The sequence below is a fragment of the Haliotis rufescens genome, unplaced genomic scaffold (genome assembly GCF_023055435.1).
Source record: "Haliotis rufescens isolate VD_foot unplaced genomic scaffold, xgHalRufe1.0.p SCAF_2, whole genome shotgun sequence".
Taxonomy (NCBI): domain Eukaryota; kingdom Metazoa; phylum Mollusca; class Gastropoda; order Lepetellida; family Haliotidae; genus Haliotis; species Haliotis rufescens.
This window is the reverse complement of record NW_025963890.1, coordinates 39,142,395-39,170,184: the sequence shown is the minus strand read 5'-3', so window position 1 is coordinate 39,170,184 and position 27,790 is coordinate 39,142,395. Positions and strand designations below refer to the sequence as shown.

Here is a 27,790-nt window from a genome sequence, read left to right as displayed (position 1 = left end):
ATAGGCGATTAACGAGATCGGGTGGTCAGGCTCGCTGACTTGGTTGATGCATGTAGATGCAATCACTGGATTATTTAGAGACGGCCATCATATAGCTTGAATATTGCTGAGTGTGGCGTTAAATAACAAACAAACAAACGAACAATATTACAGCACAGAGGGAAGAGAGATGCATTGGCTCGATGATAGATGGAACATTATTATCAAATATATTGATCAAACAAGTGCCTTTGTCAGAAAATTATTAATTGTTATTGAAGATCTTGTTTGCGGATTTTAGTAAATGTGACTCTACAATTTGCAACAAAATTTCCCGAAAATCTTGCAAAATTATTTACTTACTGTACTGATATGCTGGAATCTCCATGGATGCGGATTGCTCTGAATATCCGACCCGAGTTCTGGCTTTTAATCTGATCAAGTACTGTCTGACCTTCTTGATCCCGAGGTTGATCGATGTGTCCGATCCCTCCACCTCAAACTCCTGCTTCTGTCCTATCTCCGTGTCGATCTGTGTCACCTGGTACTGAGTTATCTCCCCATTACACTCCACGTCTGGAACTGGCTGTTGGGTCAGTAAGACAGCGGATTAGTAGAGATTTATGAGTGAGTGAGTGAGTGAGTGAGTGAGTATTTCAGTCACATCACAGTGTTTCAGCCATTGATCACAGGTATAGTGACTTTGTGAAAGGGTTTAGATATCATATATAGATTTAACAGGTTTGTTACCTTTTGGTCCAGATACACCTTGTACATACCTGCCAGTAGATGGTGACCTCACAGTCCGAGGTCTGAGAGCTGCACTTGTGGTATCTGAAGCTGCTGATCTCAATACCAGGAACCCCACTCGGCACTGAAGAACAAATGCAGCAGTCTAATACTACAGCCAATGTTAAATGTTGTTCACAGTCATCTTTATAATGGCAAACTAAATTAAGTCTGGACCAAGCAAACCAGTGACTGAATGCGTGAGGATCCATACCATCAGTTTTTGTTTGTTTGTTGTTTAACACAGCACACAGGAATATTCCAGCTATGTGACAGCGTTCTGTAAATAATCGAGTCTGGACCAGACAATCTAGTGATTGACATCATTAGCATCAATCTAAGCATTGAGGTACGATGACATGCATCAACCGAGTCACCGAACCTGACCATCCAACCCATTCTTACCTGGCTCCTCACCGGTCATACCTTTAGGGCATGATGACACACAATATGTCGGATTGATTTGAGCTTTGTATATTTTATTCACATAACATGAAAAGGATTTGGTACAAGTTGTTAACTTTCAACATATTTAGAATAATTCATTTATATAAAAACATGTTTGTCAAGAATGGATTTCAGGAGACTGGGAGAACAGAACACAAGATAAAAATAGATATGTTTTGTGATTGATCTGTCTTGGGCCCACCAGTGGGCTCTTAGTATGGCAGAGTGAGTGAGTGAGTATGACGTTATGCCGCTATTATATTCAAGCAATATCACAGCGGGGACACTAGAAATGGGCTTGACACGTTGTACCCATCAACCCATGCTTGCTGTAAGAGGTGACTAGGTTTGTCGAAAGACTAACAGGATCGGGTGGTCAGACTCGCTGACTTGGTTGATGCATGTCATCGTATCCCAATTGCGTGGATCGATGCTCATGATATCAATCACTGGATTGTCTGGTCCAGACTCGATTAATTACAGACCAGTGCCATATAGATGGAATATTGCTGAGTGCGGCGTTACACAACAGACGGTGTGTCATACAGGGAGATGGCTAGGAAATACAGTAGTACAATGTATGATTGATCAACTCACCATCTTCCATGGTCCTGGCTACAACGGAGGTCCACTCACTGTAGAAGCCATGGGGCTGGCTGTAGGTATAAGGGATGGGGATGCATGACACCAGCAGAGTGTACGTCCTGCCTGGATGCAGCCCACATGTAGTAACAGTGCTGATGTCAGTGTAATTGTAAATCTGAAAATTAAAAAAGTTTACTGGATGTACATTATCATATATGATGCTTTGCTCAACCAGTGAGACTCTTGAGTTTGGCTTCCTATCCAATCTCATTAAAATCAGATCTTAGTTCTAGCTACCGCTAAACAATGATCTGAGGACATCCCATTATGGGTCAAGAACGACCTTTCATCCAACCAATCAGAGCTTCGCTTACCAGATCATGAAAGTGACAGTCGGAATGTGTTTTCTAAACATGCAACCACTAGATATTTAACATGGGGTATTCTGAACGACAGTTACGGGTTTTATGATTATATCCATACAATCTAGGCCATCTAAAAAGCCATTCCAGAATGTTCTTCTTATCAGTTTTAATTTTGTTTAATCAAAAATACGTCAAAATATGTTTCGAAGCGTAGTCACCAGTTTGAAACTAGTGTCGTAAAGCTCGAGAAAGCTGCCTTCTGATTGGCTAATGTCGATTTCTTGTCAGTCATTTCATTGGTTGGTCAAAATTCGCGAAAATGGTTGTTCTGACGTGACCCGTAATGGGATGTCCTCAGATCTTTGTTTAGCGCTAGTAAGAACTAAGATTTGATTTTAATGAGACTGGCTTCCTAACTCAATGTCCAGGAAAAGCCATAAAAAAAGTAACAAGCAGTCAACCATATCCCCATCTGCCTTGCTTGCTTATGAATGTTGGCCGCCTCTTTGGTCTAGTGGTAGAAGGTCCGGTGTTCGATCCCCAGCCGCGTCATACCAAGAGACGTTAAAAGATGGTATTTGTTGTTACCCTGCCTGGCACTTGGCATTAAGGGGCTCAAACAAGGACTGGTCGGCTCTGAGTCAGTATACTGTGTCTGAGGGGGGTATTCATGCTAAACTGCAGCATGGTATCTCAGTGGGCTAGCACTATAAAATCGTCATCAGTCCATACTAGTACAAGAAGACACACACACACACACACACACACACACACACACACACACACACACACTCACATGCATGCACGTCACTATATAAGTGCAATAATCTTGGACATGATGTTAAACAACATTTCACCTTACCTCCCAACTTATAACTGTTAATAAGCTTACATTTCTCTGAAAACAAAAAGCACCAGGTGTCAGTGACGTGATAGATAGGAACAGTTTATTGAGAAAAAATGCAAGGTTTATGAGTTTGTCACCAGAAACCTCATTTGTCCTCATTTGAACATATCCAACTTGTTGCCATAAGAAAAATAAGCTTACAAAAAAAATCAGCACTTGCCTGAAGGGTGAGGTTAGGTGAAATGGGGTTTAACGTCGTGTCCAAGATTATTGCACTTATATAGCGACGTGCATGCACGTGTATGTGTGTGTGTGGCTGCTTGTACTAGTCCGGACTGATGCCGATTTATACTGCTAGCTCACTGAGATACCATGCCGCAGTTTAACATAAATACCCCACTCAGACACAGTATACTGACTCCGACCCAACCAGTCCTTGTTTTAGCCCCTTAATGCCGGGCCCCAGACAGGGTAACAACAAGTACCATCATTTAACGTCTTTTGGTATGACGCGGTCGGGGATCGAACCCTGGACCTTCTGCTCTCCGGGGGGACGCTCTACCACTAGACCACAGAGGTGGTCATTGCCTGAAGGGAATACAAAGTATCATGAATGAATTCTTCATGAGTCAAGCTCCTGAAAATGAACCCACATCTGAGCGTGTCAGACTTCTTGCTTCAGAAACATATGTTTTAATATATTGTTTTAATTCCTGAATAGCAAAAGGCACTGTTTCAACACATGCCTTGCGTGTATGCAAAGTTTCAGAAAGATGTACTGAACGGTTTTAACTTTGTTTTGGTGGGGTTGAAAATAGCACTGACAACTTCTTCCCCGAATGTATCCAGGATGCATCACCTGTAGCTGAGAACCCTGCCTCACATGCAGCGTGTACAGAATGGTCCGGTCTTCCCCCTTGCTGTGTTGCCACTGGAGGGACAGACAGGTTGTGTTCCGGTCCACCACGGTCAGGCTGTCCACTGGCGCCGGCCTCACTGCAGCATCAGCACATTGGTTCAGTGATGTAATATCCATATTTCATGTTAATAGTCAATAACAGCAAACTATCACTGTTCATAACAATCTCATTAAAATCAGATCTTAGTTCTCGCTATCGCTAAACAAAGATCTGAGGACATCCCATTACGGGTCACGTCAGAACGACCTTTCATCCGACCAATCAAAGCATCACTTACCAGATCATGAAAGTGACAGTCGGAATGTGTTTTCTTATCATGCAACCTCGAAAAACGTTTAAACGGGATATTCCGAATGACAGTTACAGCCCGTCAGTCTGATTCCGTCAAAATTATCGTCTGTCTCTCGCTTCCGTGGGATAAACATTTAAACGGAGGAGGCATTGCATAGTACGTGGGAAGAACTGCCATACAATCTCAACCATATATTAGACATTCCGAAATGTTTGTTTGTTTTCAAAATTTTAATCGAGAACTGTGCCAACATATTTTTCAAGCGTAGTCTGAAATGGAAATCGCAAAGTTCAAACGAGTGCCGTAAAGCTCGAGAAAGCTGCTTTCTCATTGGCTGATATCGACTTTTTGTTATTCGTTTCAGTGGTAGGTCAAAGTTTGCGAAAGGTCGTTCTGACGTGACCCGTAATGGGATGTCCTCAGATCTTTGTTTAGCGGCAGCGAGAACTTAGATCTGATTTTAATGAGATTTTGTTCATAATGGAATTGCATTTTTGGTAATTCCTTGACTTTTGGGAAGTATTTTTGACATTAGTAGTTAATTCAGAGTGTCAGGTGAACTGTCATAATAACCTAGGCTTTATTTGTGAATGCTGTTCTACTTCGTAATCTCAGTCGGACGACACAATATAATGTGATGCCTTGTTTCATGGCAGTGTACTGGGAGATATTGGAGGGCAAAATCAAGGAGAAGTTATGACATCAGGGTTCCACTGAAATTAAGATTATGTATTTTCAAAATATACAAAATATCAAACTTGTTGAAAACAAACTTGACCGAAGTTTATGAATACTAGGTGAGGTGAGGTGTAATTAGGTTTAATGTTGCGTCCAAGATTATTGCACTTATATAGCAACGTGCATGTACGTGTATGTGTTTGTGTGGCTGCTTGTACTAGTCCGGACTGATGCCGATTTATAGTGCTAGCTCACTGAGATACCATGCCGCAGTTGAACATGAATACCCCACTCAGACACAGTATACTGACTCCAAGCCAACCAGTCCTTGTTTTAGCCCCTTAATGCCGAGCGCCAGACAGGGTAACAACAAGTACCATCTTTTAAGGTCTTTTGGTATGACGCGGCCGGGGATCGAACCCCAGACCTTCCGCTCTCCGGGCGGACGCTCTACCACTAGACCACGGAGGCGGTCTATGAATACCAGGTAGATCTATTTGGAACTGTTGTCTTTAATAATAGTTACAAATTTATATTTTCTAACAAACACATTAACAAAACATAGCTTGACAATTGAGTGTAAATACCTTAGACTATGATGATTTTCCTTGTTTGAACTTTGTTGATATTCTAATTTTTCAAGCTGTTGAGATGAATGTAATATTTGTTAAACTGAGCTGCAGAGCCTTGGCACAAGTTTAAAAGTTTTTTTTTAGGAACCATTTATTGGCACTGTAGTTAACAAAATGTTTCCCAGTCTAAGACTGTGAGTGAGTATGCTGTTACCCCAGTGTTAGCCATATTCAAGCAATATGACAGCGGGAGACACCAGTAATGGGCTTCACACGTACCCCTGTGTGGAATTGAACCCAGGTCTTTGGCATGCGAGCAAACACTTTAACCACTAGGCTACCCCACTGCCTCTGGCTAAGACTCTCCATGGAGGTAGCAAAGGTACTGTAAGTCCCCATGGACCCTGGCATGGTGATCTACCTTCAGCTGCTGGCGATCTATAGCCCTTTTTTATTATGTATTGTTACATATATCTTTTTATGGCTGTATGCTAGTTTTAAATATATTCTAGTTATTTTACTGTCCATCTGGTTTTTATCCCCCGCCGCGCGAAAGCGCGAAGCGGGGGATATAGTATTCACGACCGTCCGTACGTCCGTCCGTCCGTCCGTCCGTACGTCCCACCTGTTTGTTGCCGCGATATCTCAAGAACTAAACACTGGATTGTCTTCATATTTGGAACTATGGTGTATGTACAGACTCCGCAGACACCAGTCGGTTTTGGTGACCTTGATCCCATTTTCAAGGTCACAGCAGACAAATCTGCTTTTAGAGTTGGAAAACGGTGTTGCCGCGATATCTCAAGAACTAAACACTGGATTGTCTTCATATTTGGAACTATGGTGTATATACAGACTCCGCAGACACCAGTCGGTTTTGGTGACCTTGATCCCATTTTCAAGGTCACAGCAGACAAATCTGCTTTTAGAGTTGGAAAACGGTGTTGCCGCGATATCTCAAGAACTAATCGCTGGATTGTCTTCATATTTGGTACTATGGTGTATATGGCGGGGGATATTTCGTCACTCTTTGACAAATACTTGTTATTTATTAAATCTAAATAAATGTGTTTTAATGTATAACTTCTCGTCATGATATGGCTGAAATATTGCCGATGTGACGTTAAATATTAACTCACTCACTCACTCACTCACTCACTCACTCACTCACTCACTCTGGCTAAGACTATGACTGAAAAGATTCAGGGATATCTATGAAATATTGCAACTTTGTATTTTGTAATCTATAATTGTAGATATAATCATTTAAATATGCCTACCAACAATGACTAAAATAAGCTCTACTGGTAATCTATGAATATTATCATCGTGGTGATGAGGCCATCAAACCGGCTGTTTCAATCATAGGGGGTTTATTAAGATCTATAATCAACCTCCGATTGACCAATCAGAATCGATTATTTCCAAATTCGTGGTAAAATGTTGGATATTTCCTTTGTGAGGCCCTTGTGATGCTGTTTATTCATTATCTGCATCCAAGTTGTGCAGTTGTGCATACTGTATGCACATTTCTACGTCCCATAAAACCCTGCAACAACTACCCCAAGCCACATTTATTCTAAACGTAAGTGCTGTCTTCATACCAAGCATGTTAGTGTCGATGGTAAAGTTCTGAGTTTCCAGCAGAGCTTCATTGGCCTTGCCTACAGTTGCCACGACAACCTCCATGTAGTAGATCATCCCAGACTTGTAGGTGTCCCTGCCATCGTTGGACTTCCAGCGACAAGAAGTCTTAGTCTGGTGACTGCAGCTAGACAACGCATCCCTGAAACACACACACCTCAGGAGGTGACCAGCTGGATGACTGTGGATAGATGGATAGATGGGAAACAAGGGATGGAGAGGATGGATGGATAGGAAAGGTAGGGGAGGGATAGGAAAGGGGATGGATGGATGGATGGAAGGAATGGATAGATGGGAAAGAAGGGATGGAGAGGATGGATGGATAGGAAAGGTGGGGGAGGGATAGGAAAGGGGAGGGAGGGATGGATGGATAGGAAAGGTGGGGGAGGGTAAAGAAGGGATGGAGAGGATGGATGGATAGGAAAGGGGAGGGAGGGATTGACCGGAAAGTTGGGGAGGGAGGCATAGGAAAGGGGAGGGAGGGATAAGAAAAGAGGAGGATGGATGGATAGGAAAGCGAGGGATGAGGTATAGGGGATGGATGGATAGGAAAGCAAGGGATGAGGTATAGGGGATGGATTGATAGGAAAGCGAGGGATGAGGTATAGGGGATGGATGGATAGGAAAGCAAGGGATGAGGTATAGGGGATGGATTGATAGGAAAGCGAGTGATGAGGTATAGAGGATGGATGGAAAGGAAAGCGAGGGATGAGGTATAGAGGATGGATGGATAGGAAAGCAAGGGATGAGGTATAGAGGATGGATGGATAGGAAAGCGAGTGATGAGGTATAGAGGATGGATGGATAGGAAAGCGAGGGATGAGGTATAGGGGATGGATGGATAGGAAAGCGAGGGATGAGGTATAGGGGATGGATTGATAGGAAAGCGAGGGATGAGGTATAGGGGATGGATGGATAGGAAAGCGAGGGATGAGGTATAGGGGATGGATGGATAGGAAAGCAAGGGATGAGGTATATGGGATGGATGGATAGGAAAGCGAGGGATGAGGTATAGGGGATGGATGGAGAGGAAAGTGAGGGATGAGGTATAGGGGATGGATGATAGGAAAGGGAGGGATGAGGTATAGAGGATGGATGGATAGGAAAGCGAGGGATGAGGTATAGGGGATGGATGGATAGGAAAGCGAGGGATGAGGTATAGGGGATGGATTGATAGGAAAGCGAGGGATGAGGTATAGGGGATGGATGGATAGGAAAGCGAGGGATGAGGTATAGGGGATCGATTGATAGGAAAGCGAGGGATGAGGTATAGGGGATGGATTGATAGGAAAGCGAGGGATGAGGTATAGGGGATGGATGGATAGGAAAGTGAGGGATAAGGAGGGAGGGATAGAAAAATGAGGGATAGGGGATGGATGGATAGGAAAGGAGAGGGAAGGATGGATAGGAAAGCGAGGGATGGGAGATAGGAAAGGAGGAAGATGGATGGATAGGAAAGGAGGGGGATGGATGGATAGGGAAGCAGGGGTATGGATGGACAGGAAAGCGAAGGATGAAGGATAGGGGAGGGAGGGATAGGAAAGGGGAGTGAGGGAATGGAGTGATGGATGGGAAAGGGGAGGGATGAATGAAAAGAGGCGAGTTAATTTGAAGATTGTAGATGGTTGTTAGAACTAATTGTGAGTGAATGAATTATGGCAAGAACTGTGGCCATCAGTGAAAGGATTGATTAATAACAATATGCAGAGGATAGTTACGAATGATTTATTTTTTCAACTATAAAGCAAAATACAGTTTAAGATAATATTATTAGATATTCAGTTTATGATGACAAACACTACAATGAATATTGAATTAGGCAGACACATTTATTGTTATTCTTAATTTGAAGCAGATGAATATAAATGATTGAACTGTATGCATGATATTTCATTATTAAGCACACTATATATTTTAAAAAAACTCATTGCAGTGAAACAAAGGTGTTAGTAAAGCTTTCATCTTAGAGTCAAGCAAAATGGCCAATTACGATCTCATTGCTTTAAAACCTTGTGAGACTTGAACAAATAAGGAAGGCTGCTGGCACAGCCAAGATGCCTGCAAGTCTATGGCTGAAATAAGCTGGGAATTGTGGGCTAAAAGTAAAATATAATAAGTTTAAAGTCAATAGAAGTAAATTCTTTTAATGATAGGCTGTTTATTTGTTTCAGATTCAGCACACTGGAACTTGGGCTGAAGATCTGACTATTTGTTTTTCAATTGCACAAAGTATAGCACAATAACATGTTAAAATATATTTTTCCTGTAGTTGTATTCACATGTGTGCTATTAATCACACCTAGTGATGATACATTGTTGCATAAATGTTGTCAAGGTGAGTGATTTGCATACTGGTAAATAAGTGTACCTAGCAAATAAATTGCCAATAGACCCAAATATTTTCATATAAAAAGTAAAATTAAGCTATTGCAGAAATACTGAATCTGCAACAAGTTGATTATCTTATTACGGCCCAGCAGACATCCTCAAGGCATGATAGTTAGCAGCATGGAGCAGAAGAAACTAAATATTCCACAGGCAGGGGAACATGATTTGAAACACAACTGTTGTGATTCAGGAAAGTTTTCCTATTTTGTGGGACATTGGTGATTAACTGTGTCGTCTTATAGATAAGTATGACCCAGTGCTTGATGTTTAATCATTTGCTGCAAAGAAACTAAACAGGGCAAACAGTGATACCCTGAGAAAAACTCTCCCCCTCGTCAATGTTTCCCCCATAGCTGATGCCTGCTGATTATTAAACATACCAAAAACACATATGTTGTTTGTTTAACGCCACACTTGTTATGACAGCTATGACAGTGTCATATACATAATCAAGTCTGGACCAGATACACCACTGATTGATATCATGAACGATGTTCCATGCCTACGTGATAGAATAACATGCAATCTTCCAGGACACCGAGCCTGACCATCCAATCCAGTCAGTTGCTTCCTACAACCAGGACAGCAAGTCTGACAATCTGATCCAGTCATTTGCCTCATACAACCAGGACACTGAGTCTGACCATCCGATCCAGTCAGTTGCCTCATAAAACCAAGACACCGAGCCTGACCATCCGATCCATTCCGTTGCCTCACACAACCAGGACACTGAGTCTGACCATCCGATCCATTCAGTTGCCTCATACAACCAGGACACCGAGTCTGACCATCTGATCCAGTCATTTGCCTCAAACAACCGGTCCCAGGACAGCGATTCTGACCATCCAATCCATTCCGTTGCCTCATTCAACCAGGACGCTTGTTCTACCAATCTATCTAGGGTCCCAAAGGGTCATATTTTGTTTATACGTGGGTGGGTGAATGTTGTTTAATACCTCTGTCATCAATATTCCCGCTATATTACAGTGGCCTGTAACTGATCAAGGCAGGATATGGTAAACTAGTGACTGAAAGCTTAGCAAGAACCACAATCCATGGCTTTAGGGCATCATGTCTCTGATGACAAGCATGAGGTATTAGTGATCAGAATGACCCGGAATCCCCACGGAGTCGAAAATAATTAAAGGATTCAACATGAGGAAGTAGCCTAAAGCTGTTAGATTTGCCTGGTAAATGTTTAACCAATGATATTAAAAGCAGGAATGGTTTCACTGCAGAGAATCTGGCAGGTACCCCATCTTTGATTTCTCACAGACCATGTATTGTTATCCCTCGGTGGTATTGATGCAAAACTGATTAAACAAATACAAGGTCGCACACAGTTAAATATTCCAAATATATCCTTGCCAGGAGTTAAGAATGTTAGGTAATGGCCATATCATGGGATGTCGGGATACCAAACATCTACCATACCTAGGCATCCAACCTTCCTAGAAATGAGTGATGTGTTTGGAATGAAGATGAAAAAGCTGTGACGAAGCTGAAGAGGAGGTGTTCAATGAAATTTATGGTGTGAAAGTTTGTAGTGCTTGGGATCATGCAAGGTAGTCATGGAGTCATACTGAAAGACAAGACTGTATTGTGACCTGCGTTTTTGTTACACGAGGCATATTACACTGAAGCCCGTTTGTGAAATGGCCGCTCGATGGAGAGATGGTTTGTTGATATTGCAACTGTTTTCGATGTTGGTGTTAAACTGTTTTCAATAGTGAAAATGACGCAAATAGCTCTTAACCCTACCATCTTTCAGTAGCCTCCTCCCCCTCAATAGCTCTTAACCCTACCATCTTTCAATAGCCTCCTCCCCCTCAATAGCTCTTAACCCTACCATCTTTCAATAGCCTCCTCTCCCTCAATAGCTCTTAACCCTACCATCTTTCAATAGCCTCCTCCCCCTCAATGGCTCTTAACCCTACCATCTTTCAATAGCCTCCTCCCCCTCAATAGCTCTTAACCCTACCATCTTTCAATAGCCTCCTCCCCCTCAATAGCTCTTAACCCTACCATCTTTCAATAGCCTCCTCTCCCTCAATAGCTCTTAACCCTACCATCTTTCAATAGCCTCCTCCCCCTCAATGGCTCTTAACCCTACCATCTTTCAATAGCCTCCTCCCCCTCAATGGCTCTTAACCCTACCATCTTTCAATAGCCTCCTCCCCCTCAATAGCTCTTAACCCTACCATCTTTCAATAGCCTCCTACCCCTCAATGGCTCTTAACCCTACCATTTTTCAATGGCCTCCTCCCCCTCAATAGCTCTTAACCCTACCATCTTTCAATAGCCTCCTCCCCCTCAATGGCTCTTAACCCTACCATCTTTCAATAGCCTCCTCTCCCTCTCCCTCTCCCTCTCCCTCTCTCCCTCTCTCTCACCATCATCCCTCCTGATGACTTTAAGAAAATGAACACCAACCACTAAGTTGATCAAAACCAGGTGCATGAATGAGTTGGGTTTAATGCAGCTTTGAATGCCTTTGTTGTAACAGCTTGATGTGGGATGTTATGAAGGTCTTAAGACATTTAATCCTTTAGTACGGGTATGGTGCTGACAAACCAAAAAGCATAAAGAATGTGAAGCAGGATTCGAACCCACAGTCCTGTATTTCTGACACACTCAAGGGCCGCAAATCTGCACAGCGAATTGAGGCACTTTAGATGACTGGACCACTCGTGCCCCGAGATGCATTGCGTAAAATGTGAAAGAAAATATGCGAATGTTAATTTCTTGTGCACCACCAAGTAAAAGATGAAGCCATACACCAGATGTAAGCAGATGAAGAGGTACATGGTAAGTAGAACATACCTTGGTTTCCCAGACCTGTGCCTAGAGCATCAACACTACTCATCAAACGTCTGTTATATCTACCTCAAGCATAGGAGTTAATCATAGAACACTGAGGACTAAACTAGTGATGAGTGATAATACTGTGGGTTTAACTTAATGTGTTACCAACTGCTGTAAGTTCTAGTGTAACTTATCAACATTTCAGGGTATTGTCAGAGGCTGATAATTGAACCAAGGTCAAAGGAAATATTTCAAAGTGGGAATAAAAACACTGACCAATTATGGTTAGAATAGTTTTAAGTGAAGGATAAAACACGTTCCTTGGTTTTGGTTGAAAATGTAAACCCGCCTGGGAGAGACGATCCTAAGGGCCCGCAGGATCTTTCCGACCAGGCGGGTTTACATTTTCAACCAAAACCGAGGATAAGTGTTTTATCTGACTTATAAACCGACAAAGTTAATTCTAATTGAGAAACGCAATAACGAGGATCTATATATGCGATATAACGAGACTATAAACGCATCCGTGAGTTATGTTGAGTGACGACTACAGGTGTCATGCACGTGCTGGTCGTGCACGCACGCATTGCCCGTGAGCGTCTCCGTCATAATGTGGACAGCTTACAGTCGAGTTTCATTTAGTGGCAAGATGTGGGAGAGAGAGGAAGGTGATGATTTATTTCTCACACAAACGAAAACTAAAAATGCAGATGACTGTGACGAAGAACGGCCCGGGGGCCTGCAAAGAATATCATTGTAAATGTCAACTTCAATTAAAGTGAAGAAAATCTAGTATTGTGGGTTTTTTAAAAAATAAAGGGCATGGAAGTCCTGGGGACTTACTGTGGAAGACCCAGGGACTTGATCTGAAATATGTAACTTTTTATAACGAGGAAAATCAAGTCCCCGGGTCTTCCACAGTAAGTCCCGGGCTTTCTACGCAAGTAAAACCTCATGTGGGTCTTTCTCAAGTTTGAAGAAACCTAACGATCAATACAAATGAACACTCTGAGGTTTATAAATATTTATAAATGTGAAATATATTTCACTTAACAGGACCAAAAAAGGAAAAGGTATTATATTTAGTTTTACATCATTAAGTGCAATGTGATAATACCACCGTAGTTAGGGAAAATCAAACAATGATTATCATTGTTAATAATTCTAAGAATACTACCTCTATTATTACATCATTACCATGTATTTTGGCTGCAATCATGCTAAACTGAACTTTCAGAATTTCTACATAAGTCCTCTTCACTGTCAGCTATACAATAATTAGCTGTACCTGCAGTAGCACCCAACAGCACTCTCGTGCGTGAAGGAGGGATAAACCTCACTTCTTTCCAAACATTAATCAACTAGAGACAGATGATGGGGGAGGTGGGAGGGAGTATTTCTGATTTAATAGAGGTATTATTCTTAGAATTATTAAAAATGATAACTATTGTTTCATAATTCTGACGAATCCTCTACCTCTATTACATCATTACCAGAATATGCCAGAGGGAAGACGGGTTCTGCCTCCAGTACACTCCCTGTATAGTTGACAGCAATCCCTATAAACCTCCTGTAATTTCATCATATAAATCTGCTTCAGATCCCAAAGAGTTGACATCCATTGAATGACTTCGAGAGGACTTGAAAATTGTGAAGTGGAATAATCAGTCAATATGTGATACTCTCTCTAAAACAACCGTTATATTGCTGATATACCTTTTAATGATTATCCTCGTACTCTCTTGGATATCATTATGTTTAATTCTAACTTTAACTTCCGGTTTTGACGTCACTTCCGGTCTAAATGGCGTCATTTCTGCCCTAGGACGCCCTTGCAGTTCATATGGCCCCACCCCACTCTTTTTCCGTAAAAGGGAATTGTCTGGTAATTGCCTGAGCCACAACAACAGGGCCTAGAGAATAGATTCCCTGAAAATCAGGCTGTATGCCACGTAGATGAAGGCTAGTGAAGGTGTTCTAAGATCCCCATTGTCAGCCTGCAACGTCTTCTTCCAAGGAAACCGAAGTCTATGACGCAAGACTTGTGGGGCCAGTGCCCTTATCTCATGGACAGAACACTATCCTATAACAGTCTTCATGACATGATGACGATGAGTCCACCAAAGGAGGAGGTGTTGGAAGGTGTTCGGTATAGGAACCCAGGTGTTCAGGAACTGATCCTGAAGATCATTGATCCAGGCTTGTAGAGGACATCCAGGCTTGTAACCTTCCTCTGGAAGTCAGATCCTGGAGAGAGGTTTGCCTTCAGAAGAGGGACATCCAACATCTGATCGGCTGGGTTAGTTGATCATGAGGAGCATGGAACAAAATGATCTTCTGGTGGACAGACAATGCCCTTGTGAGGAAGGAAACAGGCTCTGATGTAAATGAGGTCCTGAAAGGGTGTGTGTTCCGACAGAAAAGTTTGATTCTGACACAATTGAGACTTGTCCTGGTCTGCTGCCAGGAAATCATCTAAATATCCATGTAGGTAAACCAGATGAAGATGGGCAAAAGTGATCACTAGGTGCCGTTATTCTGGTGAACAACTACAGCACAATTGAGATCCTGAACGGGAGAACCCTGAACTCATAACATGCCCATTTACTGCAAAAGAGATGATTTCGTGACGACTGATCGATTGGTATGTTGAGTAAGCATGTTGTAGATCAATACTGAAAAGCCACTCTCCCTTTGTGGAATTTTGAAGAAGGGATCAGGAAGAATTTGTTCAGCTTCTTGAGATCGATAATCATTTCGGTGGTATTTTGTTTCGTTACCAAGAATACTGGTGAATAAAATCCCTTGCTTACGTGTCTTTGAGTACACAAATTCCTCATTTGTCCAGCAATGTGTTGATTGCAAGATCTGCTGCACTTAGTTTTGTTCTTTCCAGAGGGAATCTGCGACCCCGGGTTCTGGACACAAGAAGTGGACGGGTACAGAAGTGTAACTTGTAGACGTGAGATATGTCTAGGTGGCATAAAAAACAGACGTCCCTCCACTGGACCCATGGTCGGTGTTTGGTTGCAGGGCAGTAGTCGTAGATCGTAATCTGTAGACATAGTCAAATCAATAGGGTTTGTGACTGAAAGGGGAGCGAGGAAGAGTCATCCACTGTCCCTGCAACCTCCCGATGCAATGATCTTTTGTTGGAAAGATTGAAAAGATTCGTGGAACAAACTTCCTGGTTGATGCACCTAAGGAAGTATCTCTGGATTGGTCTCTTGGTCGTTTGGATGATGCATGAGCTTTGACCCCTAAGTTGATGGTAGACACACTCAGCTGTGTCTTGTCTGACCTCATCAACAATCTTCCCAATTTGATTAGTAAATATCACCATCTTCTTGGCCTGAATTAAAACAGCCCTAGATCTGATCTGTGACAGGAGCTGCTGATGTTGCATCCAGATGATTTGAGAAGACGTCTAAACTTGCAAGGTAAGCAGTTCCTGTTCTTAACACTTGATCTACACGGATAGATAAGGGGGATATGTGCCGGGACATCGTCATGGGATGATTGCGAAAGGCGATATGGCATGACAGACTCCAGCCACAAACCAAATGATATAAGCACCAATTTCCAGTGAATATCTGTTGACAGTTGATAGACCATTAACGTGACTAGTCAGGTAAGGGTAATCTCATGTTGTGATTTTTGACCAGCTTGAGAGGGTCATCATAGAAACCATTTAATCAGGGAATGGCAAGTCATGCGTCCGGTATAACTCCTTCAAATTCGGGAGTCTTCCGTCATGCTGAAGTTTATGTAGATTGTCCGTGGCTTGATCGATAATCCCATGTGTGTAGCTCAGCAACGACAAAGTCTGATAAATGTTGATGCAACAGGGGCATGGCAACCCGCATATTCCGTCCTTTGAGGACTAGACTGCTATGTACGGGGAGGCAGGTGCTGCATGAAATGGTACAGGGAGTTCAGAAGATCCACGAAAGAAAGAGGAGTACCAAATTCCCACGGTGGGAAATTTTCAACCTGATAATAGACATCTTCAAGAGACGTGGGAGACCCCTGGTGACCGTGACGGGCGAGCATCCTGTGGGGTCAGTTGGACAGATGGTAGGGTTATATAACCCCATCTGGTGGCCGTGTGGCTGTAGCGCTGGCAGAAGAAGACGGACGTACATGTAGCTCTGACAGGAACATGCCACCGTGTGGCCTCTGGGCCAGAGGATTCTAAGGCGCCGCAATTCGCTGTGCAGTGTTGCGTCCCTTGGGCACTCCAGAAACCTATGATCTTGGGTTCAAATCCTAGTTCGCCTCGATTATGTTTCTAGGTTTGTCAGTAACATACCCGTGCTTGTGGCTTTCACCAGAGTGGTAAACATCTGAGACCTGCATACTTCAGGCTTTCCTCCCACATTAAGCTGACACGCCGTGTTATAACTGTAATACTGTTAAAGGCAGCGTTAAACCAACTCACTCACTCACTCACTCAACAGACTGATAGGAATGTCGGTTGATCAGGCGGTGGTGTAGATGACATATCAGATTGAGACATTATATCACCAACTTTCTCTTGTCCACGTCCTTCCTCATGGCCCTATAGTGAGAGACTCGGTGAGATTCACCAAAGGCTTCAACAGGCTGTATGAAGGTCGCTTGTAATCGTATGGCGGCCACATTGTGACATGCTGAATGAGGAGATGACGCCATCAAAAAACACCAACACAATAAGACTACTATTTTTATAGTAGAAGTTTTAAAAACTGTTACTACTAAGTGCAAGAGAAGAACAGTAGGAGAGGCATTGTTGACTCTAGCACACACAGGAAAGAAGTGAGTTGTTTCCTGCCTTCACGAATGAGAGCGCTGTGGGCTGTTTGGTGATATTGCGCGTCCAACCAATTATTGTATAGTAGACAGTGATGAGGACTTTAGTTTAGTGTGATTGCAGCCAAAATACAGGAATTCGGCAATGATGTAATAGAGGTACAGGATTCATAAGAATTTAATGACTTGTAAAACATGTTTGTTCACAATAATATTATTACCAATTTGCCTACCACATGAAACTTGCTGAAACTCCTGGATAAATCCCTGCAGTTAAAGATGATCAAATATTAAATAATATGGAATCTTGTAGAACCTATAAACAGTTAGAATGATCAAATGTGGAATCTAGTAGAACCTATAAACAGTTAGAATGATCAAATGTGGAATCTAGTAGAACCTATAAACAGTTAGAATGATCAAATGTGGAATCTAGTAGAACCTATAAACAGTTAGAATGATCAAATGTGGAATCTAGTAGAACCTATAAACAGTTAGAATGATCAAATGTGGAATCTAGTAAAACCTATAAACAGTTAGAATGATCAAATGTGGAATCTAGTAGAACCTAAAAACAGAATAATCAAAAGTGGAATCTTGTAGAACCTATAAACAGAACGATCAAATGTGGAATCTAGTTTGAATGATCAAATGTGGAATCTAGTAGAACCTATAAAAGATGATTAAATGTGAAATCTAGTTGTACCTCTAGTATAAACAGAATTAGGATATGAAATTTGAATTCAAAATTGTGACAAAAGAGAATTAGAATACATGAATTATGGAAAATACAATATGAAATATAAATATGACTATAAACTTTATGACATCTTATACAAATAGAATAGCATCAATGATAATTGTAATGAGTGCCATTTTCAGCATTGCATAATCTTTGAAAAAAGTCTGAGTATGCACTTAGTAAGATCAGAAGCCAGATGCATACATGATCTCTGAGAGGCCACCAAGTCTTTACTTCAAGAGTGAGTGAGTTAAGATTTAACGTCACATCGGCAGTATTTCAGCCATATCGTGACGACTTTACTTCAAGAGATCAGAATCCACGGACATACATGATCTCTGAGAGGTGACCAAGTCTTTACTTCAAGAGATCAGAATCCATGGACATACATGATCTCTGAGAGGTGACCGAGTCTTTACTTCAAGAGATCAGAATCCACGGACATACATGATCTCTGAGAGGTGACCAAGTCTTTACTTCAAGAGATCAGAATCCACGGACATACATGATCTCTGAGTGGTGACCAAGTCTTCCTTTTAGGAGATCAGAATCCACGGACATACATGATCTCTGAGAGGTGACCGAGTCTTCACTTCAGGAGATCAGAATCCACGGACATACATGATCTCTGAGAGGTGACCAAGTCTTCACTTCAGGAGATCAGAATCCACGGACATACATAATCTCTGAGAGGTGACCAAGTCTTTACTTCAAGAGATCAGAATCCATGGACATACATGATCTCTGAGAGGTGACCGAGTCTTTACTTCAAGAGATCAGAATCCATGGACATACATGATCTCTGAGAGGTGACCAAGTCTTTACTTCAAGAGATCAGAATCCACGGACATACATGATCTCTGAGTGGTGACCAAATCTTCCTTTTAGGAGATCAGAATCCACGGACATACATGATCTCTGAGAGGTGACCGAGTCTTCACTTCAGGAGATCAGAATCCACGGACATACATGATCTCTGAGAGGTGACCAAGTCTTCACTTCAGGAGATCAGAATCCACGGACATACATGATCTCTGAGAGGTGACCAAGTCTTCCTTTTAGGAGATCAGAATCCACGGACATACATGATCTCTGAGAGGTGACCGAGTCTTCACTTCAGGAGATCAGAATCCATGGACATACATGATCTCTGAGAGGTGACCAAGTCTTTACTTCAAGAGATCAGAATCCACGGACATACATGATCTCTGAGTGGTGACCAAATCTTCCTTTTAGGAGATCAGAATCCACGGACATACATGATCTCTGAGAGGTGACCGAGTCTTCACTTCAGGAGATCAGAATCCACGGACATACATGATCTCTGAGAGGTGACCAAGTCTTCACTTCAGGAGATCAGAATCCACGGACATACATGATCTCTGAGAGGTGACCAAGTCTTCCTTTTAGGAGATCAGAATCCACGGACATACATGATCTCTGAGAGGTGACCGAGTCTTCACTTCAGGAGATCAGAATCCATGGACATACATGATCTCTGAGAGGTGACCGAGTCTTCCTTTTAGGAGATCAGAATCCATGGACATACATGATCTCTGAGAGGTGACCAAGTCTTCACTTCAGGAGATCAGAAACCAGATACATGATCTCTGAGAGGTGACTGAGTCTTCACTTCAGGAGATCAGAAACCAGATACATGATCTCTGAGAGGTGACAAGTCTTCACTTCAGGAGATCAGAAACCAGATACATGATCTCTGAGAGGTGACTGAGTCTTCACTTCAGGAGATCAGAAACCAGATACATGATCTCTGAGAGGTGACAAGTCTTCACTTCAGGAGATCAGAAACCAGATACATGATCTCTGAGAGGTGACCGAGTCTTCACTTCAGGAGATCAGAAACCAGATACATGATCTCTGAGAGGTGACAAGTCTTCACTTCAGGAGATCAGAAACCAGATACATGATCTCTGAGAGGTGACCGAGTCTTCACTTCAGGAGATCAGAATCCAGATACATGATCTCTGAGAGGTGACCGAGTCTTCACTTCAGGAGATCAGAATCCAGATACAGGATCTCTGAGAGGTGACCGAGTCTTCACTTCAGGAGATCAGAAACCAGATACAGGATCTCTGAGAGGTGACCGAGTTTCACTCCAGGAGATCAGAAACCAGATACAGGATCTCTGAGAGGTGACCGAGTTTCACTCCAGGAGATCAGAAACCAGATACAGGATCTCTGAGAGGTTACCAAGTCTAAAGTTCAGGAGGTCGGGTAAATAAACAAGTAGTGTGTTCCTTCCTTTTGCCCTTTGTTGCCTATGATCAGTCACAGAAAGCTGAGATGAAGCTGTACTTACATTATTGCCCACTTGAGCCGAACTGTGACTGAATCATTGAAGATGAGGTTCTGACCAAGCTCCCAGGTACATAGCATGCTCTCCCAGTTGTCCACACAACAGCTGAATGCATCCACAAGCTTGGGTTTTCCTGGGAAGGATTTGATTTCATTATTGTTATTTAATACCGCACTCAGCAATGTTCCAGCTCTATGACGGCGGTGTGAAAATAATCGAGTCTGGACCAGACAATCAAGGGATTGACAAGAGCATGAATCTACTAAATTAGGATACGATGACACGAATTGATCAAGTCAACGAGCCGGACCAATCGATCCAGTAAGTCACCTCTAGGGACAAGCATGGGTTGCTGAAGATTTATTCTAACCTGGATCTTCACAGGCAACCAGGGAATGCGAAATATGCAATAATCAAAAGCTGTACAACCTACCATTGCTCTGTTTTCAGCTGAGATTTCCTATGATTACGGAATTTATTTTGTTGCTTTTATCTGAACAGTATTCCAGTCATATCATGGTGCTCTAGCTTAATGGGGGAGGAAAGCCCAAAGTGATGTAGGTGTTACACGGTTACCATTTTTGTGAAACCCACGAGCAAGGGAATGGTGCTGACAAACCTAGAAACATCAGGGCAAATTTGGGATTGTAACCAATGACGACCAATGCCGACCAGATAGAAGGGAAAGTTTGCATTTGATATGAGATATTTTATGAAGTAATCCAGGGATTATTTGGCTGTGCAGTTAAGGACACACCAGATACTAACAAAATGCCCATGTACATGTCTTGTTGAACACAGCATTAAACTTCAGGCTGTAGTATTTATGAGTAATCCTTTTTACCTCTGTATATTTTAACTGGCTGATATTGTCACAATTATTACCCAATGTCCTATATGACATGGGTACATACATTAGGTAGATCCAAGTAGTTGTACTTGAGCTTCTAGCTCTGTAAAGATCGCGTGTCAGAATTTGAGTGTGGCATTAAACAACACATAAACAACTGTATGCATTATATCTAAAAAGTACACACAATGACCATATCATAATATATACTTGTGTACTGGGCCATGTCACATGACACCACACTTACCTGATCTAGTCTCCCCTGGGCTGGAGGTGGACCATTCTGTCCCCTGCTGACTGTAGCTGCACCAGACACAGAGAAGCAGCACCAGAACCCTCATTGTAGATGGTGTATCCAGGACCCAGCCCAATACAGGTGAGGCTACAACAGCAGACAGGGGTCTCCACACAATACAGGTGAGGCTACAACAGCAGACAGGGGTCCCAGGTGAGGTGAAATGCAGTTTTACATTACATTCAAGATTATTGCACTTATATAGATACGTGCATGCATGTGTGTCTGTGTCTAATTGTGCAAGTCCAATGAGATACAATACTGCAGTTTAACATGGATACCCCACTCAGACTATCAAGGATGTCTACAATGTTTGACCAGCAGACTCTCAAGGATGGCGCCAATGTTTGACCTGGCAGACTATCAAGGATGGATACAATGTTTGACCTGGCAGACTCTCAAGGATGGCTACTATGTTTGACCTGGCAGACTCTCAAGGATGGCGACAATGTTTGACCTGGCAGACTATCAAGCATGGCTACAATGTTTGACCTGGCAGACTCTCAAGGATGGCAACAATGTTTGACCTGGCAGACTCTCAAGGATGGCTACAATGTTTGACCTGGCAGACTCTCATGGATGGCTACAATGTTTGACCTGGCAGACTCTCAAGGATGGTGACAATGTTTGACCTGGCAGACTATCAAGGATGGGTACAATGTTTGACCTGGCAGACTCTCCAGGATGGATACAATGTTTGACCTGGCAGACTATCAAGCATGGCTACAATGTTTGACCTGGCAGACTCTCAAGGATGGCTACAATGTTTGACCCGGCAGACTATCAAGGATGAATACAATGTTTGACCTGGCAGACTATCAAGGATGGATACAATGTTTGACCCGGCAGACTCTCAAGGATGGCTACAATGTTTGACCTGGCAGACTCTCAAGGATGGCTACAATGTTTGACCCGGCAGACTCTCAAGGATGGCTACAATATTTGACCTGGCAGACTCTCAAGGATGGCTACAATGTTTGACCTGGCAGACTCTCAAGGATGGCGACAATGTTTGACCTGGCAGACTCTCAAGGATGGCGACAATGTTTGACCTGGCAGACTCTCAAGGATGGCGACAATGTTTGACCTGGCAGACTATCAAGGATTGCGACAATGTTTGACCTGGCAGACTCTCAAGGATGGCAACAATGTTTGACCTGGCAGACTCTCAAGGATGGCTACAATGTTTGACCTGGCAGACTGTCAAGCATGGCTACAATGTTTGACCTGGCAGAATGTTTGTTGTCATGCCCTGATGATGTGGATCATCGCTCAATCAACCACTGATTTTCCTGGCCCAGACACAGGCTACTGCGATAAAGCTCTAACATAAAACAACATTGACTAACTGAAAGGGAACTCAACTCCTGACGAAAATCATTCATTTGCAAACTGACATTTTATGCGGTATACCAATCTAAAGTTTGATGATTACCCTAATTAATTAAACAAAGTTTTACACAAAGCATTCATTTCCGCATCCAGACAAATACTGAAACTAGGTAACAGACAAGCATAGTCTCCCCTCTCTTAATGATGTTCTTCCAGTGATTAAAATTGCAAACTCCATCCCACAATGCAGCCCTGCCACATATGTTGCTTTTTCCAAGACGTTGAAAACTACCACTGGACAAAATTAGCGGTATTGCTTTGGGCCCGACCATTTGATATTCAGCGGGGCCTGGAATTATTAAAACAAGAGTTTGCCACTTGAACGTGGCTATATCCCCCGCCCCTGTTGCAGAATTTATGACATAATTGAATCTAAACAAACCCTAACCTTTTTTAAACGTTTTGGAAACGTAAAAAATAAAAAATTCTAAAATTTCTCAATAGCTAAAGGCACCAGTTCAGCATGTACCTGACAGACCTGCAAAGTTTGATGAAAAAATATTGAATGGTTTATGAGTTATGCTCCAGAAACGAACCCTACCCTCACAGAACCTAAGTCCATCTTGTTGCCATGGAAACGTAAAAAATAAAAATTTCTAAAATTGCTCAATAGCAAAAGGCATCAGTTCAGCATGTACCTGACAGACGTGCAAAGTTTGATGAAAAAATATTGAACGGTTTATGAGTAATGCTCCGGAAACGAAACGGAGTCCGTTTCTATATCCCCCGCCAACTTCGTTCTGCGGGGGATAATAATAGCATGTTCCCTAAAAGTTTCAAAATGAATAATTTGTCATCAGGTTGTAGTAAAATAGAACTGTATGCTTGGCATGCTCGATGTTCTTAAAAATAATGTTGTGTTTTTTTAAGCATTGACTGAGAAAAGGTCTCAAAGAAAAGTCCAAAATCCAGCATACCAGGGCTCACTCTGACCCCAACATACCAGGACTCACTCTGACCCCAACATACAAGGACTCACTCTGACCCCAACATACAAGGACTCACTCTGACCCCAACATACCAGGACTCACTCTAACCCAAACATACCAGGACTCATTCTGACCCCAACATACCAGGACTCACTCCGACCCCAACATACCAGGACTCACTCTAACCCAAACATACCAGGACTCACTCCGACCCAAACATACCAGGACTCACTCTGACCCCAGCATACCAGGACTCACTCTGACCCCAGCATACCAGGACTCACTCTAACCCCAACATACCAGGACTCACTCCGACCCCAACATACCAGGACTCACTCTGACCCCAACATACCAGGACTCACTCTGACCCAAACATACAAGGACTCACCCTGACCCCAACATACAAGGACTCACCCTGACCCCAACATACAAGGACTCACTCTGACCCCAACATACAAGGACTCACCCTGACCCCAACATACCAGGACTCACTCTGACCCAAACATACCAGGACTCACTCTGACCCCAACATACCAGGACTCACTCTGACCCCAACATACCAGGACTCACTCCGACCCCAACATACCAGGACCAACTCCGACCCCAACGTACCAGGACTCACTCTTACCCCAACACACCAGGACTCACTCTGACCCAAACATACCAGGACTCACTCCGACCCCAACATACCAGGACTCACTCTGACCCCAACAGACCAGGACTCACTCTGACCCCAGCATACCAGGACTCACTCTGACCCAAACATACCAGGACTCACTCTGACCCCAACATACCAGGACTCACTCTGACCCCAACATACCAGGACTCACTCCAACCCCAACCTACCAGGACTCACTCTGACCCAAACATACAAGGACTCACCCTGACCCCAACATACAAGGACTCACCCTGACCCAAACATACAAGGACTCACTCTGACCCCAACATACAAGGACTCACTCTGACCCCAACATACAAGGACTCACTCTGACCCAAACATACCAGGACTCACTCTGACCCCAACATACCAGGACTCACTCTGACCCCAACATACCAGGACTAACTCCAACCCCAAGATACCAGGACCAACTCCGACCCCAACATACCTGGACTCACTCTGACAACAACATACCAGGACTCACTCTTACCCCAACATACCAGGACTCACTCTGACCCCAACATACAAGGACTCACTCTGACCCCAACACACCAGGGCTCACTCTGACCCCAACATACCAGGACTCATTGTGACCCCAACATACCAGGACTCACTCTGACCCCAACAAACCAGGACTCACTCTGACAGCAACATACCAGGACTCACTCTGACCCCAACATACCAGGACTCACTCTGACCCCAACATACCAGGACTCACTCTAACCCAAACATACCAGGACTCATTGTGACCCCAACATACCAGGACTCACTCCGACCCCAACATACCAAGACTCACTCTGACCCCAACATACCAGGACTCACTCCAACCCCAACATACCAGGACCAACTCCGACCCCAACATACCAGGACTCACTCTGACAGCAACATACCAGGACTCACTCATACCCCAACACACTAGGACTCACTCTGACCCCAACATACCAGGACTCACTCCGACCCCAACATACCAGGACTCACTCTGACAGCAACATACCAGGACTCACTCCGACCCCAGCATACCAGGACTCACTCTGACCCCAGCATACCAGGACTCACTCTAACCCCAACATACCAGGACTCACTCCGACCCCAACATACCAGGACTCACTCTGACCCCAACATACCAGGACTCACTCTGACCCAAACATACAAGGACTCACCCTGACCCCAACATACAAGGACTCACCCTGACCCCAACATACAAGGACTCACCCTGACCCCAACATACAAGGACTCACCCTGACCCCAACATACCAGGACTCACTCTGACCCAAACATACCAGGACTCACTCTGACCCCAACATACCAGGACTCACTCTGACCCCAACATACCAGGACTCACTCCAACCCCAACATACCAGGACCAACTCCGACCCCAACATACCAGGACTCACTCTTACCCCAACACACCAGGACTCACTCTGACCCGAACATACCAGGACTCACTCCGACCCAAACATACCAGGACTCACTCTGACCCCAACATACCAGGACTCACTCTGACCCCAGCATACCAGGACTCACTCTGACCCAAGCATACCAGGACTCACTCTTACCCCAACATACCAGGACTCACTCTGACCCCAACATACCAGGACTCACTCTGACCCCAACATACCAGGACTCACTCTGACCCAAACATACAAGGACTCACCCTGACCCCAACATACAAGGACTCACCCTGACCCAAACATACAAGGACTCACTCTGACCCCAACATACAAGGGCTCACTCTGACCCCAACATACAAGGACTCACTCTGACCCAAACATACCAGGACTCACTCTGACCCCAACATACCAGGACTCACTCTGACCCCAACATACCAGGACTAACTCCAACCCCAAGATACCAGGACCAACTCCGACCCCAACATACCAGGACTCACTCTGACAACAACATACCAAGACTCACTCTTACCCCAACATACCAGGACTCACTCTGACCCAAACATACCAGGACTCACTCTGACCCCAACACACCAGGACTCACTCTGACCCCAACATACCAGGACTCATTGTGACCCCAACATACCAGGACTCACTCTGACCCCAACATACCAGGACTCACTCTGACAGCAACATACCAGGACTCACTCTGACCCCAACATACCAGGACTCACTCTGACCCCAACATACCAGGACTCACTCTAACCCAAACATTCCAGGACTCATTGTGACCCCAACATACCAGGACTCACTCCGACCCCAACATACCAAGACTCACTCTGACCCCAACATACCAGGACTCACTCTAACCCAAACATACCAGGACTCATTGTGACCCCAACATACCAGGACTCACTCCGACCCCAACATACCAAGACTCACTCCGACCCCAACATACCAGGACTCACTCTGACCCCAACATACCAGGACTCACTCCAACCCCAACATACCAGGACCAACTCCGACCCCAACATACCAGGACTCACTCTGACAGCAACATACCAGGACTCACTCATACCCCAACACACCAGGACTCACTCTGACCCCAACATACCAGGACTCACTCCGACCCCAACATACCAGGACTCACTCTGACCCCAACATACCAGGACTCACTCTAACCCAAACATACCAGGACTCATTGTGACCCCAACATACCAGGACTCACTCCGATCCCAACATACCAAGACTCACTCTGACCCCAACATACCAGGACTCACTCCGACCCCAACATACCAGGACTCACTCTGACCCCAACATACCAGGACTCACTCTTACCCCAACATACCAGGACTCACTCTGACCCAAACATACCAGGACTCACTCTGACCCCAACACACCAGGACTCACTCTGACCCCAACATACCAGGACTCATTGTGACCCCAACATACCAGGACTCACTCTGACCCCAACATACCAGGACTCACTCTGATCCCAACATACCAGGACTCACTCTGACCCCAACATACCAGGACTCACTCTGACCCCAACATACCAGGACTCACTCTGACCCCAACATACCAGGACTCACTCTGACCACAACATACCAGGACTCACTCTGACTCAAACATACTTTTACTTTCAGCCTTGCCCTTAATATAACACTATTAAAGTTCTAATTGAAGCAAGTCTTGATTTTGAAAAGGTTCAGTTCAATTTAAATGGCGTAGCTTGTTCCAATCAAAAATATATATTTTCTGAGACTACATGTTAGTCTACGCTACTTTCAACATACCTTGTCTGTGAAACTATCCTCCAGTGTTGCACGATACACACACAACTGCTGAATGTCCACACAAACTTGTTCCCATATTGAACTCTCGTCTCCTGTCCACACCTGATACTATTGATGAAAAACACAACAAAGAAAGCACATTCACAACATGCAGTTGTTCAAAGATAACATAGCATAAAAGATTGAATAACAGAAAACAGATTTCATTATTTGTTGTAAGGCAACCAATGTACACGCACTGAATGAGTTCAAACCAATGGAGGTTAGTTTCATTACCTTATAAATAAATCATAAAACCAAACAACTGATAAACCTACCGTT

At 43.7% G+C, this 27,790-nt stretch overlaps 1 protein-coding gene across 1 annotated transcript in view; it reads right to left on the bottom strand.

Annotated features, from left to right (window-relative positions):
• The window catches only part of LOC124114805, a 37,866-nt gene extending 10,308 nt beyond the window's left edge, over positions 1-27,558 (bottom strand). The window contains exons 1-9 of the mRNA XM_046475577.2: positions 27,470-27,558; positions 21,259-21,434; positions 20,165-20,294; positions 12,330-12,350; positions 7,079-7,260; positions 3,872-4,008; positions 1,813-1,975; positions 759-853; positions 343-565 (exon numbers count right to left, since the gene is read on the bottom strand). Of these exons, the coding sequence (XP_046331533.2) occupies positions 343-565; positions 759-853; positions 1,813-1,975; positions 3,872-4,008; positions 7,079-7,260; positions 12,330-12,350; positions 20,165-20,294; positions 21,259-21,352 (1,045 nt within the window). The 5' untranslated portion in view covers positions 21,353-21,434; positions 27,470-27,558. The remainder of the gene's footprint in view (positions 1-342; positions 566-758; positions 854-1,812; positions 1,976-3,871; positions 4,009-7,078; positions 7,261-12,329; positions 12,351-20,164; positions 20,295-21,258; positions 21,435-27,469) is intronic.
• Positions 27,559-27,790: the final 232 nt, after the last annotated feature.